The 12,965-nt window shown below is 31.6% G+C and overlaps 1 protein-coding gene across 1 annotated transcript in view; it reads right to left on the reverse strand.

Annotated features, from left to right (window-relative positions):
- Window positions 1-12,965, reverse strand: part of LOC118196420 (uncharacterized) — a 53,720-nt gene that overhangs the window by 12,681 nt on the left and 28,074 nt on the right. Inside the window, exon 2 of the mRNA XM_035367875.2 lies at window positions 7,780-7,866. Within this exon, the coding sequence (XP_035223766.1) occupies window positions 7,780-7,866 (87 nt within the window). The remainder of the gene's footprint in view (window positions 1-7,779; window positions 7,867-12,965) is intronic.

Below are 12,965 nucleotides of genomic sequence, written 5' to 3' on the forward strand. Positions count from 1 at the left end.
GAGAAGAATAATTAAGCGACATAAATATCATATATTGAAGTATTGAAACAAAACTATATAAATATGTTTCGCTTTAGCAAAAAATTAAGGGCTAGAAGATAAATTATCTCACTTTTAAATCTGATTTTTAAATATGGTATGTAATTTTCAGTTTTTAAGGTAAAGATGACATAACAAAATTTATCACTATTATAGTTTGAGATGCTTTAGTAAGGTACGTATTACTTTTTAGAGTACAAAATAATTGTAAAAGATGCTGTGAACAGAAACGTGTCAGACCAGAATGCTTCGTTTCTTGCCGTTGGTTTTGGAACTGTAAAGCCTAACCTTCACACACCTTTTACTCTGCCGTCAGGATTTTCGCGAGATGGTTTTACTCAATTCGAGCAGGTGCTGTGAAATACTTCAGTGCCGACATAGTTAACGTTTTAATATAACATATTGTGTATACCAAACTTCATTCCCTGTTCTGTTTTCCTTTGGTCAATGAGGATACATGCCGAAAAAATTCATCAATTAATGCAAACTGTAAGGAAGTCTTACGCATTCTCAAAATTTTTCTCAAAGTTCCTCCATTTGGTGCTGGCAAACTTATTATTCCATTCGACGGAATGTAGCGAAAATTCTGAAGGTGATTATCTTTTAAAAATAAGGTTGACCTATCAGAAATCCTGTAACTGAGCGCAATTCTTGTATTTGAAAATATAAAGCTAGACTCGTAACCAAATTGAAGGACATGTTATTTTTATTTAATAAACACTTTTAAATGTATTTTTCCTATGATTACTTTGAAAGTTACAGTCGTTAAGTCAACAAAGTCTCGATCACTTATTTATATGAGTATTATCTCCTTGATTTGGATCTTTATTGAGTTTTGAAGATATCTTAGAATTTCTCTTTGTTCTTCTCAATTTTTTAAGATAGCTCTACGAAGAAATAATCGAAAGCAACAGCATTATTCGGATAATAGATAATTCTGTCGTTAAACCAGTCTAGTGGCCTTAAGATATATGTCAGGATAAATATTTATACATTCGACTGATCGAAACAGTCGAATTTCTCTAATTATATAAAGTAAAATCTTATTTTGACAGAATGAAAGATTAATTTTTGCTTTTAGTACCAAAGCAATGTCTTAGTTGAGCCTTCTGATGGTATTCTAAATCATATCCTGATGATAAATGGTCAGTTTACACTTTTAAAACCGCTTTTATATATCTTTCATAAATTTTCAGTTTTTTTTTATTCCTAATATACTTTTTATACAATTTTCATTTATTTAATTTTTTTAGCTTTAGGTATTTCAGAGAATTTTTCTTTGGATTAGATCTATTTTTCAAGCCTAATTTTGTATATTATTTTATATAAAGTATATTTTATTTATTTTTAATGGATGCCACCGCTATCATAAACAAAAACTAGCTAAAGCTTTTCGAGCGCCCGTTTTTTCTAGCTTGTGCACACACAATTGGCTAATCATCTTAAATCATTTACCGATTTCTCTTTCAGCTAAGCGTCTTCTACAACACGACTGTGACTAAGCTTTCCATTTTAATATGATTTCAGTATATACTGTCGTTTAAGTTTAGTAGAACAATGTTATTTCAATCTTTTGATATAATTTTGCAAGAAACAATTAGAAACTTCTTTTTCCGAATTTTAAATGCTTTATTTTAAGCATTAGAATATAAAGTGAAAATATTGTTGCTTCGGATTAAATAAAATCCTTTATTTTGCGTTTTGTCCGATTTTTAACCGTTGTTTATTTAATTATATTATAAAACTCGCTCGAAAATTTAGATTTTTACTTTAAGAATTTTCGAGTTTTACTTGAAAAATAGATATTACCCATTTTTGAAGAAATGCTACTACTTTAATTTGGTCGCATGAATTATGAAACAGTATCTGTAAATATCCATTAGTAGAATTATGCCATCAATTAAAATAGTACCAGCCGCCCTTTTGCTACCTATAATATATACTCCTTGTGATAAATTCACTTTTAATGATTTATATGTAAAATACTCTTTATCAAACTGAAGATTTAATCCAACAGTATTCTATTTGCATGTTATTTATGTTAAAAAAATATGCATTTTGTAGGACAATTTTCTGAGAAGGACAGTCTTTGTCTACATAATAAATGGGAAAACGTATTAAAACACTTTGGTTAGTAAGATTCATATTCCGGGAAAAGTTTACGCTTTCCAGTGATATTATCTTTCGACAGTTGGGAAGGAGTCTTAAAAAATGACAATGAACTGGTCGAAGAGAGGCAGTAAAGCTTATAATTCCCATTCATGTTTCAAATTCTCAAATGTTCTTTACCGCGTTAGCCATTTTGAAATACTATGCCCATCCGGTAGGGCTGTGGTTGACGTTTTCGCCTCTCAGTAATCAGGGTAATAAAATATATAACTTTCAAAAGGGTTCAGACGCTACAGAAGATTTGTCTAGAAGGGATACTCTGAGTAGCGTGATATAAAAGTAAGTAAATAATGATGAGATATTCGATCATATTATGATTAACTTTTACGATTGATATGGGAACTTTCTGTTTTGGAGTGGGAGATATAAAACATTATTTAAGAAACATTTAAAAAATAAAACCTTATAATTAAACTAGGTATAGAAAACTCACTGTATGTTCTGTCGCATAAGATGGACAGTTAAAGTACAACAAAAATGTGTTCAGTAATGCAAACTTAACGGAATGTAACAAGACAGGACAAAAATTAATCAACCAAGACACCAGGATTTTACCATATGGTAACACAGCTGTACTATCCCTCGATATCCTTCAGGGAATCAGCTGTAATAACTGTATGAAAGACATTTTCATACAGTTATTACTTAGTAAGATTAAGAACACTAAGATAAAAATTTATTTCTTACAGATAGGCTTTGAGAAGGATATTTAAAAATCCCTTTTATTATGTGCCGTTTCCCCAGCTGCTGATGGAAACGTATTTTGTAGTGACCCAATTAACATTCTTTACAGCTATTATAGGATAATTAAATGCGTAAGTTTAGAAATGCTTAACGCAAACCACTCATTTTAACTTAATTTCAGGATTATACGAACTTGCAGAAAGTTTCCATGAGCATGAGAGCTGCTGTAAGAGAAGTTGAGTTTTTCACACTGGAATAGACGATTTCTTAAGTTTGAAGTAAAATTCATATGGCATGGGATGTTTTTTATGGCATTCATACCATCGATTATTTTGTCCCAACCCTGGAGTTTTAAAATTTATCTCTGGATAACACTTCATTAAGATTCAGTTTTACAGTATGTAGCATTGTCATACAACTTTTCTGGAATAAATTTTCTGGTATTTTCTGGAATGAGTGAAAAATAGATTTCCTAATAATGAGATGAAACTTCGAACTGTTCTATCCATATTACTGACTTGAATTCCAAAGAACATAGAAAGTACAGCTGTAGAAACGGATAAGAATTCAGACACAACAAAAGGTTTCGTTTCCTTGATTGGAACCAACTTTCAGAATAGGAAACGAATTCTGTTCGTACCTTTCAAAACTGGTTAAAGGCATACTTCATAGAGTGAACTGCTTTCAAAAAAGGAAAATTTTTAACTGTTTATTACTAATTGGTAGATTAAAGCCGCTTTCCTTAAAAGATCTGCAGTAATTTAATGCTTTTTATATTATAGGGTACTTTTGATACGGAATAATTAGGTTATATATCTCTTCAAACATCAACACAGAAACTATAAGACAGATTTTGCACTACACGTTTCTAGTTTCACTTCACTCATAGCTCTAGTATGTAAAATTTTAGAAGTTCTGTAAGAATTAAGAATAACGATTCTTGACTAAACATTGAGCATTTATAATGGCTTTTGAAAAATTTGTTAACTTTTGTATGAAAAACAAATTAGGGTAATAAAGCCTAATGCTGTTTTTGTCGATAAAATAATCATTAGGATTTCCCTCAATTTAACTATAAGTGTAAATACAGTTGGATTATCTAAACTAATTCATTAAAAATTTATCAAAGATGCCAGAAAAACCCGTAAATAAACCTTTCGGCAAGTCAAGCTTTTATCACCTGCAGAAATTAGATAGATCATAGGGAATAGAAAGAAATTCCATTTGACCACTATCCACGAACTTCTGCCCCTTGCTCTCACAAACGTTCACAGTACTCAAGCGAATCACTTGAGAAACAGCTCTTGAGTTCCCGCAACCTAATAAGTATCACAAATTCCACGTTCTCCGACAAGAACAGGCAAAAGCAAGCACTCTCAATTTACGATTGTGGACCCCGCACAGAACTCCGCCCGGCTTTAAGAGGCGATTCGCCGCTCTTTAAAAAGCGTCTTTATGTGTTTGTTAATGCGGGCCACTGCGGCCGAGATTCCATTAAAAGCGCCAGCAAGGGCTGGCCATTAAAAATTAAAACCGCCTTTGCAGGAGATGGCTGCTGCCCCGTTAAATCAAAAGCACGAGCTTCCAGCGCCCCACTTTATGACGGACGGTTTTGGCGCGCTTTTATTTTCTCAGATAGCGAGTTTTGGCGAGATGGAAATGGTCATAAAAAGGTCGTTTTTGGAAGAATGCCCGATGCGCGATGAATGCCATTAAAATTGTATTTTTTTATTATTATTTTATTTTCCTCGACGTTACTTTTCTTTCTGATTTATTTTATTTCTATTTTATTTTAATGTAGCGTGTGCGATGTCTGTAAAATTCGCACGATGCTTGGATGAAAGACCCCAGTTTGAGGCATAAGTTATTTAGATTGTAATAAGTACATTTTTACAGTTAACTTATTTCGATCACTGAGTAAACAAAACTAAAATAAGGGTTTTATATAATAATAAAATGCTTAATTTTGATTATTCTTATGTTTCGCGACCAGCGTGATTTATGGTAGTTAAAATCTTTTAGACTAATTACTCAGCATCGCTCAACTGATGGACTCACTAACATATCCATGTAATTGATCGCATCATCTTTAAGTAACTTCATATCAGTTTGATTTTTTATTTTTCACACTTCGTTTATCTAGCAAATCCAAACGTCAGGCACAGTAATTAACTGAAGTTTAAATTAAATGTCTCGCTCTAATTTAGATTTATAACTATTTTAATATGCGTTTTAAAAACTTAAAAAGAGCTAAAAATTGTTTCAACTCTCAGGCTGAAAGTACAGCACGCCATGCCATTATTTGCATGAAGTGATGTTAGTATAGTTAACATCTTGATTGACATACCATCAGAGTTAGAATCGTAACACTTCTCAACTAAAGTAACGTAATCATTAAAAATATCTAGTCGAGTTGAACGAATTCTTTATTTATTTGATTGCTAATTCTTCGAAGCAATAGTTGTTAAATTCTCAACAACTCATATTATTGTAAGCGGGAAAAATGTACGCTGATATTACGGTCACAATTATATTCTACCTTGTTTGTAGGAATTCTTCTTTAATTCTTTATATTTCATCCTTTTATTACAACTTCTAGAACGACCAGCTGAAAATGAACAACAGAAAAAAGGAAACTGAAATATTACTGAGTGGCTAACAAAGTAAAATATCTAATGTAAACACCCGCATATTACTTCTTTGTACGGTCAACTAAATTCTACATATTTTTGGTGCACTTTATTTAAATTTAGTATTTCCTAGAATTATTCTAGATTGTGGGATCGGTTAATTAAAGCGATCCATGGAGTTCGAATCATACGTACGTACGTGCAGACGTCACGAATTTGATTCCGTTTTGGACTATTTTATTGTGTCCGTGTTACGGTGAAAGACCGAAATCTGGAGAATGTCGACTTTCACCGGTGAATGTCAACATTCACATAGTCTCTTGGTGTATGTCTGAAATATTTTCCAAATACTCTTATTTCTGACTTACACCGGTCAATGTCGACATTCACCATGTACTAATGGTGAATGTTGAACATATAACAATATTATATTTTCTTCTCCGTAATTCAGTCGCGAATAAACGCACTTGAGACTTGAAATAAGAACTTAAGAACATGAGAACCTAAAACACACAATACATTCAAAGTGAGAAAGGAAAATAATAGAAGTTAAAAACTTACTTAATTATACAGTACGTTTTAAATGAGAAAATAAAATAACAGTAATAAAAAACTTACTAAATTATGTGATTCAAATCTTATTTATTGCAACAACTTAAACTATTATGGCCCTTTATGACCTCTCTTTTCGACATATACCAGAGCATATCTGTGATTGTCGACATACACCGGTGAGGGTCCGAATATACAAGAATGTAGTGCAATATTCGATCTTTCACCAACGTATTTGGTGAATGTTAACATTCTCTAATTTCGGTCTTTCACGGTAACATCCGTACATACAGACAGGCGTTTGATAATATTTGCCCCAAAACTTTCATAGAAGAAGTAATATTGTGAATTTCTAAGAATGTAAAGTTATACAAGGTGATCCAAGAGTCGCGCACATCACACTTTCAAAAATTGTGAAAATTCCAAAATCGAAATGTAGGATTCTGCTATACCTAGAAGTTTAATTCAATGGCCTTCATACCCTACAAGACTGATAAACAGGCTATCGCTGCAGTCTGAATTAAGATGGCCTATTCTTAAAAAGGTTAAAATAACATTTTAATTGAACTTGTGCTATGTACGTAACTTCGGCACTTTTGGGTGTTTAAAGTATCATAAAACTGAAAATTTAAATTCAAATTGTGCAGTCTTAGATTACGTAGAAAATAATAGTCAATTAGCTAAAGTAGGACCACCAGCGGCGGAGTGGAAAAAGCCGCTGAACACTAGTAGTTCGGTTCGGGGATCGAGCCCTGGCGAACGGGTTGGCTGCATGGGCGTTTTCGTGGTTTTTCCCATGTGTAACGTGGATACGAGCCAGTTTCCCTTAAAAAGACCTCCACGGGGCTTCCCTCCCTTTCCGTGTAGTGCCTAAGGGCAGAGCACGTAATAAGCAAAAAGAAAAAAAAAAATACTAGCTAAAGTAATTAACGAAGCACTTTTAAAATAGGTTTTCAAGATGGCTGAAGCCGGAATAAATTTTGGCTGGCGAAAGTACATAATTGCAAGTTGCAAAATGATGTAACTCTAAAACATTCAAACCCTCAACTAAAATACTCAACAACTTATTTCAATTTTGGGAAGGACTACGGAAAGAAGAAGTTATATTTAAGATTTAAATTCTAATAACTGGTTAATTAACATAAAATTCTACAGGTATTAATTGCAAATTGTTTCACGTGTGGCACTCTTGATCTGTTAAGTAATATGTTACTTGAAATTACAGTTACAGTTTATGATTTTAACTTTAAAAGCATTTGCTTAGATGCAAGATGGAGATAAGGATTCGACCACCATAAGAAATGAAGTAACTGCTCTCTTCTAAGTTCAGATAAAATAGAAGAAGCCAGGAATAAAACGTTGCAATCGCCAACAAAGAGTGTTAGAAAGACGGCATCCATCGAAACCAATTCATGCATTGTGAAGTAATGCTCAATCATAAAAAATTCGTTTTACTTAGCTAAAACTCATCTCCCTCTTGCGTCAAATAAACGGTTTTTCTGTAACAATATAGAGGGGAGAGAGTCATATCTTAAGACAATTTGCCATTATAATCATTTCGGAATTTCTACCGTTTTTTTTTTTAACTTTTGATGTATGAGCCTTTTGAATCAAATTATATAAACGGATTGCTATCTTCTTTATTTTATTCTTTTGAATTACAACAGATTCCTTCTATTTAAAAGGATAAGCGAAGTTAATTTACCTCTGTGGAGTAATGCGATGCTCCCGGGAAACTGTCATTAAGATTTATTACATTCAATGGAGGCATTTGAATTTTCCTGATTAAATTCTGAAACGAAAGAAAAAAAAAACATCAAAATTCTCTGAAATGTAAATGTATCAATTAATTTCATGAATCATTAATTATTCATGGAATGTCATAATTCAAAGACTTTTCATTAAATTTTTAAAGAGCCAGCCATGCCAAGAAGTCAAATGAAAATATGCTGACTTATCAAAGTATACAAAAAATTACTTCTGTCAACACACTGAGGTAAAGTTAATAGTTAACAGTGATGGTAAAGAATATGCGTAGTGTTACAAACTCATCAGCGTGTTCTAAACGTACTGAACTCCAGAAATTTATTCTCTGTAAATATATAACAGTTCAGATATTCTCCAGTATACCACTTACGACTTATTAAACTTATGCGATCGAGCTTACTTTAATTACATCGTAAATCATTGAGTTTTGAGAACATTCATAATTTTAGCACATCTCCCTTAAGGGAGATGGCTTACGTTTTCTATTATAGTAATAATATATGTTATTATAGTAATAACGTTTTAATTATTTCTACTGCTGTTTTTTTATTTTTTTTTATTTATTAATTTATTATTATTATTCCTGCTGAATTAAAAAAAAAGTAAAAAATAAAATTTAATGAACAAGTAAGGCATATAAATTGGATATCTTATAAATAAATTCATATTCTTGGTAACTTAAAGACACCTAGCAACAAACAAAAAAACTATTCAGCCTTGTTGCTAATACTCGGTATAAGCTTATTAAATATGTTTTAGGTACCAGTTCTTTGTTTTCTTAATCAAATACGATAACATTCAGATCTAATATCTTTCCTACAAAAGCTTAGACGGTGCCTAAAATAAGCGTTTCTTTAACGTATTAAATTTCATTCATAAGCTTATAAGGTATTTCTCACACCTTCTTGGCATGCCTTCGTGATGTGGTGGTCTTTCCACTGAGCCGGTATTCCAGAGGTCCGCGGTTCAATACCCGGCGAAAGCGTTGTTAACTTTTCACCTCTTGCCTGCTTCCAAAAATAGCTGCCTCTACAAGCTAAGCTTTATTTCACTGTATTAAAGCTGAATTAATTGCATTTCATCATCACAGGGGTAATTTAAATATATATATATATATATATATATATATATATTTAGGCGAGCTTTCTACAATTTCTAATATACTTAATTTTGCAGCATATTGCGCAAAAAATTATCCAGACCAAATTGGGCATACAGTATTGTACTAACTACCTTGCTTGTTAATATATATATACGTGTGTGTGTGTGTCAATAAATGGGCAGTTATAGGTGTAAAAGAAGTAGCAAAAAGGAAAATTTGCTTTTCATTAGGAAGTATTAGTCTATTTAAATATAATAAAAATGAAAAGTATACTGAGATCAACTGAGAGCAAATACTCTCTCGGGCCTTATATAATTTCCACCCGACAGCCGAGATATTTCTAGTACTTTCCGCTTCTCGAGATTAGACCGACAGACAAAGTAGACAGATGTCTTGTGTTGCACCCGCTAAGTCTTTCTGCACCTATGGGCGAAAAATCAAGCTTAGGTGCGAAAGAAAAGGTATGTAGAGAGGGGGGGGCGCAATTTCGTATTTCAGAGGAGAGTAAAAAGGAACTTCGTATATTTTATACGAGTTCGAAAGGCCAGGAAGATAAGATGGGACAAAATAAAATTTGAAAAAAATGGCCCAAAAGGTAATTGAGAGAAAAAAAATTGCATAAATAAATAATTTTAAAAAAAGGGTCTATAGAAAGAAAAAAAAAAGTGAGAGAATTAAAAAAAAAAAAAAAAAAAAAAAAAAAGAGATTGTGGCCATGAGGGAAGTCAAAAGGGGAGGAAGCTGTTGACATTCACATTAAATAGTGTCTTCCATGTGTGTTTGGTAAAGTTGAATAGATGTGAAGAGGTGGAGAAATTAAATATAAATATATCAATTTTGGGGGGGGGGGATCCAGTCACTTAACAGTTTAAGTCTAGTTTAGAAGCTAACTTTTGCTATGACGGGAAACTAAAATATAAAAAATTTTAAAATATTTTTTTATCATGGGAAACAAGGCTATATGTTTGCCTCTACCTTGAGACACAGCAACGAAGGACACATAATATCAGATAAAATTATATATTAACTAAAGTAACATCATCTATTACGGTATCTAACATATTCATGCATTTTTCAGAAAACAGCATCAGACTAAATATAAATCCATATAGTGCGAGGGCATGCTTCTCGAAATTGCTGGAAGACAATATGAGGGTCGAATTACGGTTGCAACTAATACAGTGATCAATCTCATTTATTCAATTACAATCCTTATTACGGTGATATAGGACTCGGACCAAAATGTCGCCAAATGATTGCCAAGTTAGGCTACTGTTTGCCATTTCTCGTCAAATTTGACTACAAAAATAAGTCGCCAAAACTGTTGCTAGCTCGGCGATATCTCGCCAAATTACCGAGTTACCCAGCTACTCAATATTAAACAGACTTGCTCCTGTATTCTTATTTTTCCGACATAGCTTCTCTCTCTCTCAATTTTTTATGTTGCATTACAAAAAATACACCAGTTTCATGTATAATTGCACTGAAATTACCAACCTATGTATATACTTCGTAACAATAGCAAAGAATGGAGTTATTCATAACAGGATCTTTTGATATTAAAATATGACGAAGTTTTTATGAATGGTCTTTTTATTTGAATTACAGTAACTTGTTACCAAAAGATAAACAATTAGGAAGGCAGAATGAATTTTATTGCTTGCGAAGTTAGTTATTCAAGCAAAACATAGAGGACTAAATTATTTTCAGAATGTACGCCTTTCATACGGAACCTAAGACAGTAGATTTTTATTGTTAAAATATTGAACTAAAATTGGCGGTAAATAAAAGTACATTCATCAAAATTTATATCTATTAACATTTATAAAAGCCTTATTGCGATTCCTGAATTCTCGAAAATGAAGGTTAAGGAACAGTGCTTTTAACTGAGTCGGAAATTTACTATTTAATTTTTCACACATACTGATACATAAACATAAAGTATCATTTCGTAGTTTTATTCCAAGACAAACGAAAAGACTAACAAAAACGTAGCATCCTACTTTGCGTTCTGTGATTGGCGTACTGAAAATTTCTTAAAAACGTTATTAGGAGTAATACATTTTTACGAAAATTTAATGTAAGGTATATTAAAAAACAAGTTATCCAATAATAAACTAAGCTAAACATTTTACTTTCTTTCTGTGTATTAGCTCATTCATTTTGCAGATTTCTAATTTTTTAATCCTTCCATTTATTGATCAAATTCTAATCAAAATCAGTTAATTTTGAAATAAATAACATATTATTTTTCTTTTAAGTTCTATTTTTTTTAATTTATTGCATCATATTATTTCCCAATTAATTTTTATGTTAATTATCTTTTTTGAATTAAAACCTTTTTATCATATTAATTTCTAATTATTTTTTTCTATAAAATCTATTATCTTTCCTTTCAGTTCTCATTAAAATAGTTTACTACATCATCTCACTATTACTTTTTGTCTGAGAGAAAGATAGTTTACTATACACTTGTTTTATTTCTCATTCAGAAATTGTATTTCATATCAATATCCGATAACTTTTAGCCCCAAAAGGACTATTACTCTCGACATCAGATTCTGCATAGGTTCACTATAAACGGCGTATCACTTTTCAAATTGTTGCCGTCAAATATTATCGCGCTGTATTAGTTTTAAAGTAATTAAGTAATGAAGAATCTGCATGTATATATGTATGTACGTTTCTCACACTATAAAAAACGAGACACCTAAAGCCACCAAATTTCAAATAACTTCTCGAGGAGGAATAATTACTCTTCCACCCGAACATGTGAATCAGGAAGCACGAATTTTGAATTTCGAATTTCTTTAATTATGTATTTCCTATTTTATAAAACTTTAATGAGTTTTTGAATAACAAACTAAATGATTTGAAAAAAAAAAGTGGCAACATTATTCGAAATAAAACAGCTTTGTCTCCAACGCGCGAGATTGTTGCCATTAGTAAAAAATGTAACCTATTTATCTTTCTATTTTAATTAACAAAGTCGGCTCTATGAAAGCAGTGTGCTGCCCCCGGCCGACACTTTTATCTTCCACGCGCCAGTGTGTTGTCGTTCAATAAAGCCTAAGATATTTCCAAATTTAATCTGGAAGATTGTTGAGTAATAAAGTAAGCGATTTAAAAGCAATTAATACAGTTCTTAAGAACTTTCTACTTTTTGATGTAATTGATTCAAAACGTGTATTACAATTAGGAGATGTCTAATTAAAATCATTCAAAATTTTTATGAAATTACCCTAGCTGGACTCATTAAAATCATTATATTCTTTTCCTTTTTTATGATAACTAAGTATGGCATCTTGCTGCGTGGGCAGCTTATTTTCAAAGACATAATATAGCAGATATAAAAATATGTTTAGCAGCCTTTAACAAACTCTATTCGGGAATTCTAAAGAAATGCTGTTTTTAGATATTTTATGATTTTGCTGTTGAATGTAATTTTATGTAGCTAAGTGAGAAGAACATGATATTTAACAAATAAAGTTAACGCATAAAAAGTTAATAATAAAAAGACAAAAAAATTTTATTGTTAGCCATCTTACTAAGAAGAGTGAATATTGACATAATGAATTGGAGAAAGACTGAAAAAAATATAAATAGCATGTATGCCAACACTTAACACTGCATCAGGAACTCTATGCTGCTATACAGCTTTTAGAAACTTTGTGGTTTTGTTGTTGAACTGTATGTGGAGTAAGTGCAAATAAAACAATGCTTAATAATAAAACTAAACAAGGAAGTAAAAATCTGATGTGTACATCACATGGCTTCCTTGTACGGAATATTAAATTATACGCATTTTTTCTTGCATTTCATTTAAGCTTATTGTCCTGAATTAAATTTATTTCGTCGATAGCGCATAAATCACAATAGAATAAATGCACTCTTTAAAATTCACTATATTTTTTTACCTTGGCGACACTCTGGCCCTAGGTTTACTTAAGAGCGTTACATTTCTTTCATTTTTTAACTCAAAATGCACAAAATTTATGTTATGTTAAGAATTATCTAATTGT

Source organism: Stegodyphus dumicola, chromosome 2, assembly GCF_044657685.1.
Source record: "Stegodyphus dumicola isolate Sdum_Otavi_A_Nest chromosome 2, ASM4465768v1".
Classification (NCBI taxonomy): domain Eukaryota; kingdom Metazoa; phylum Arthropoda; class Arachnida; order Araneae; family Eresidae; genus Stegodyphus; species Stegodyphus dumicola.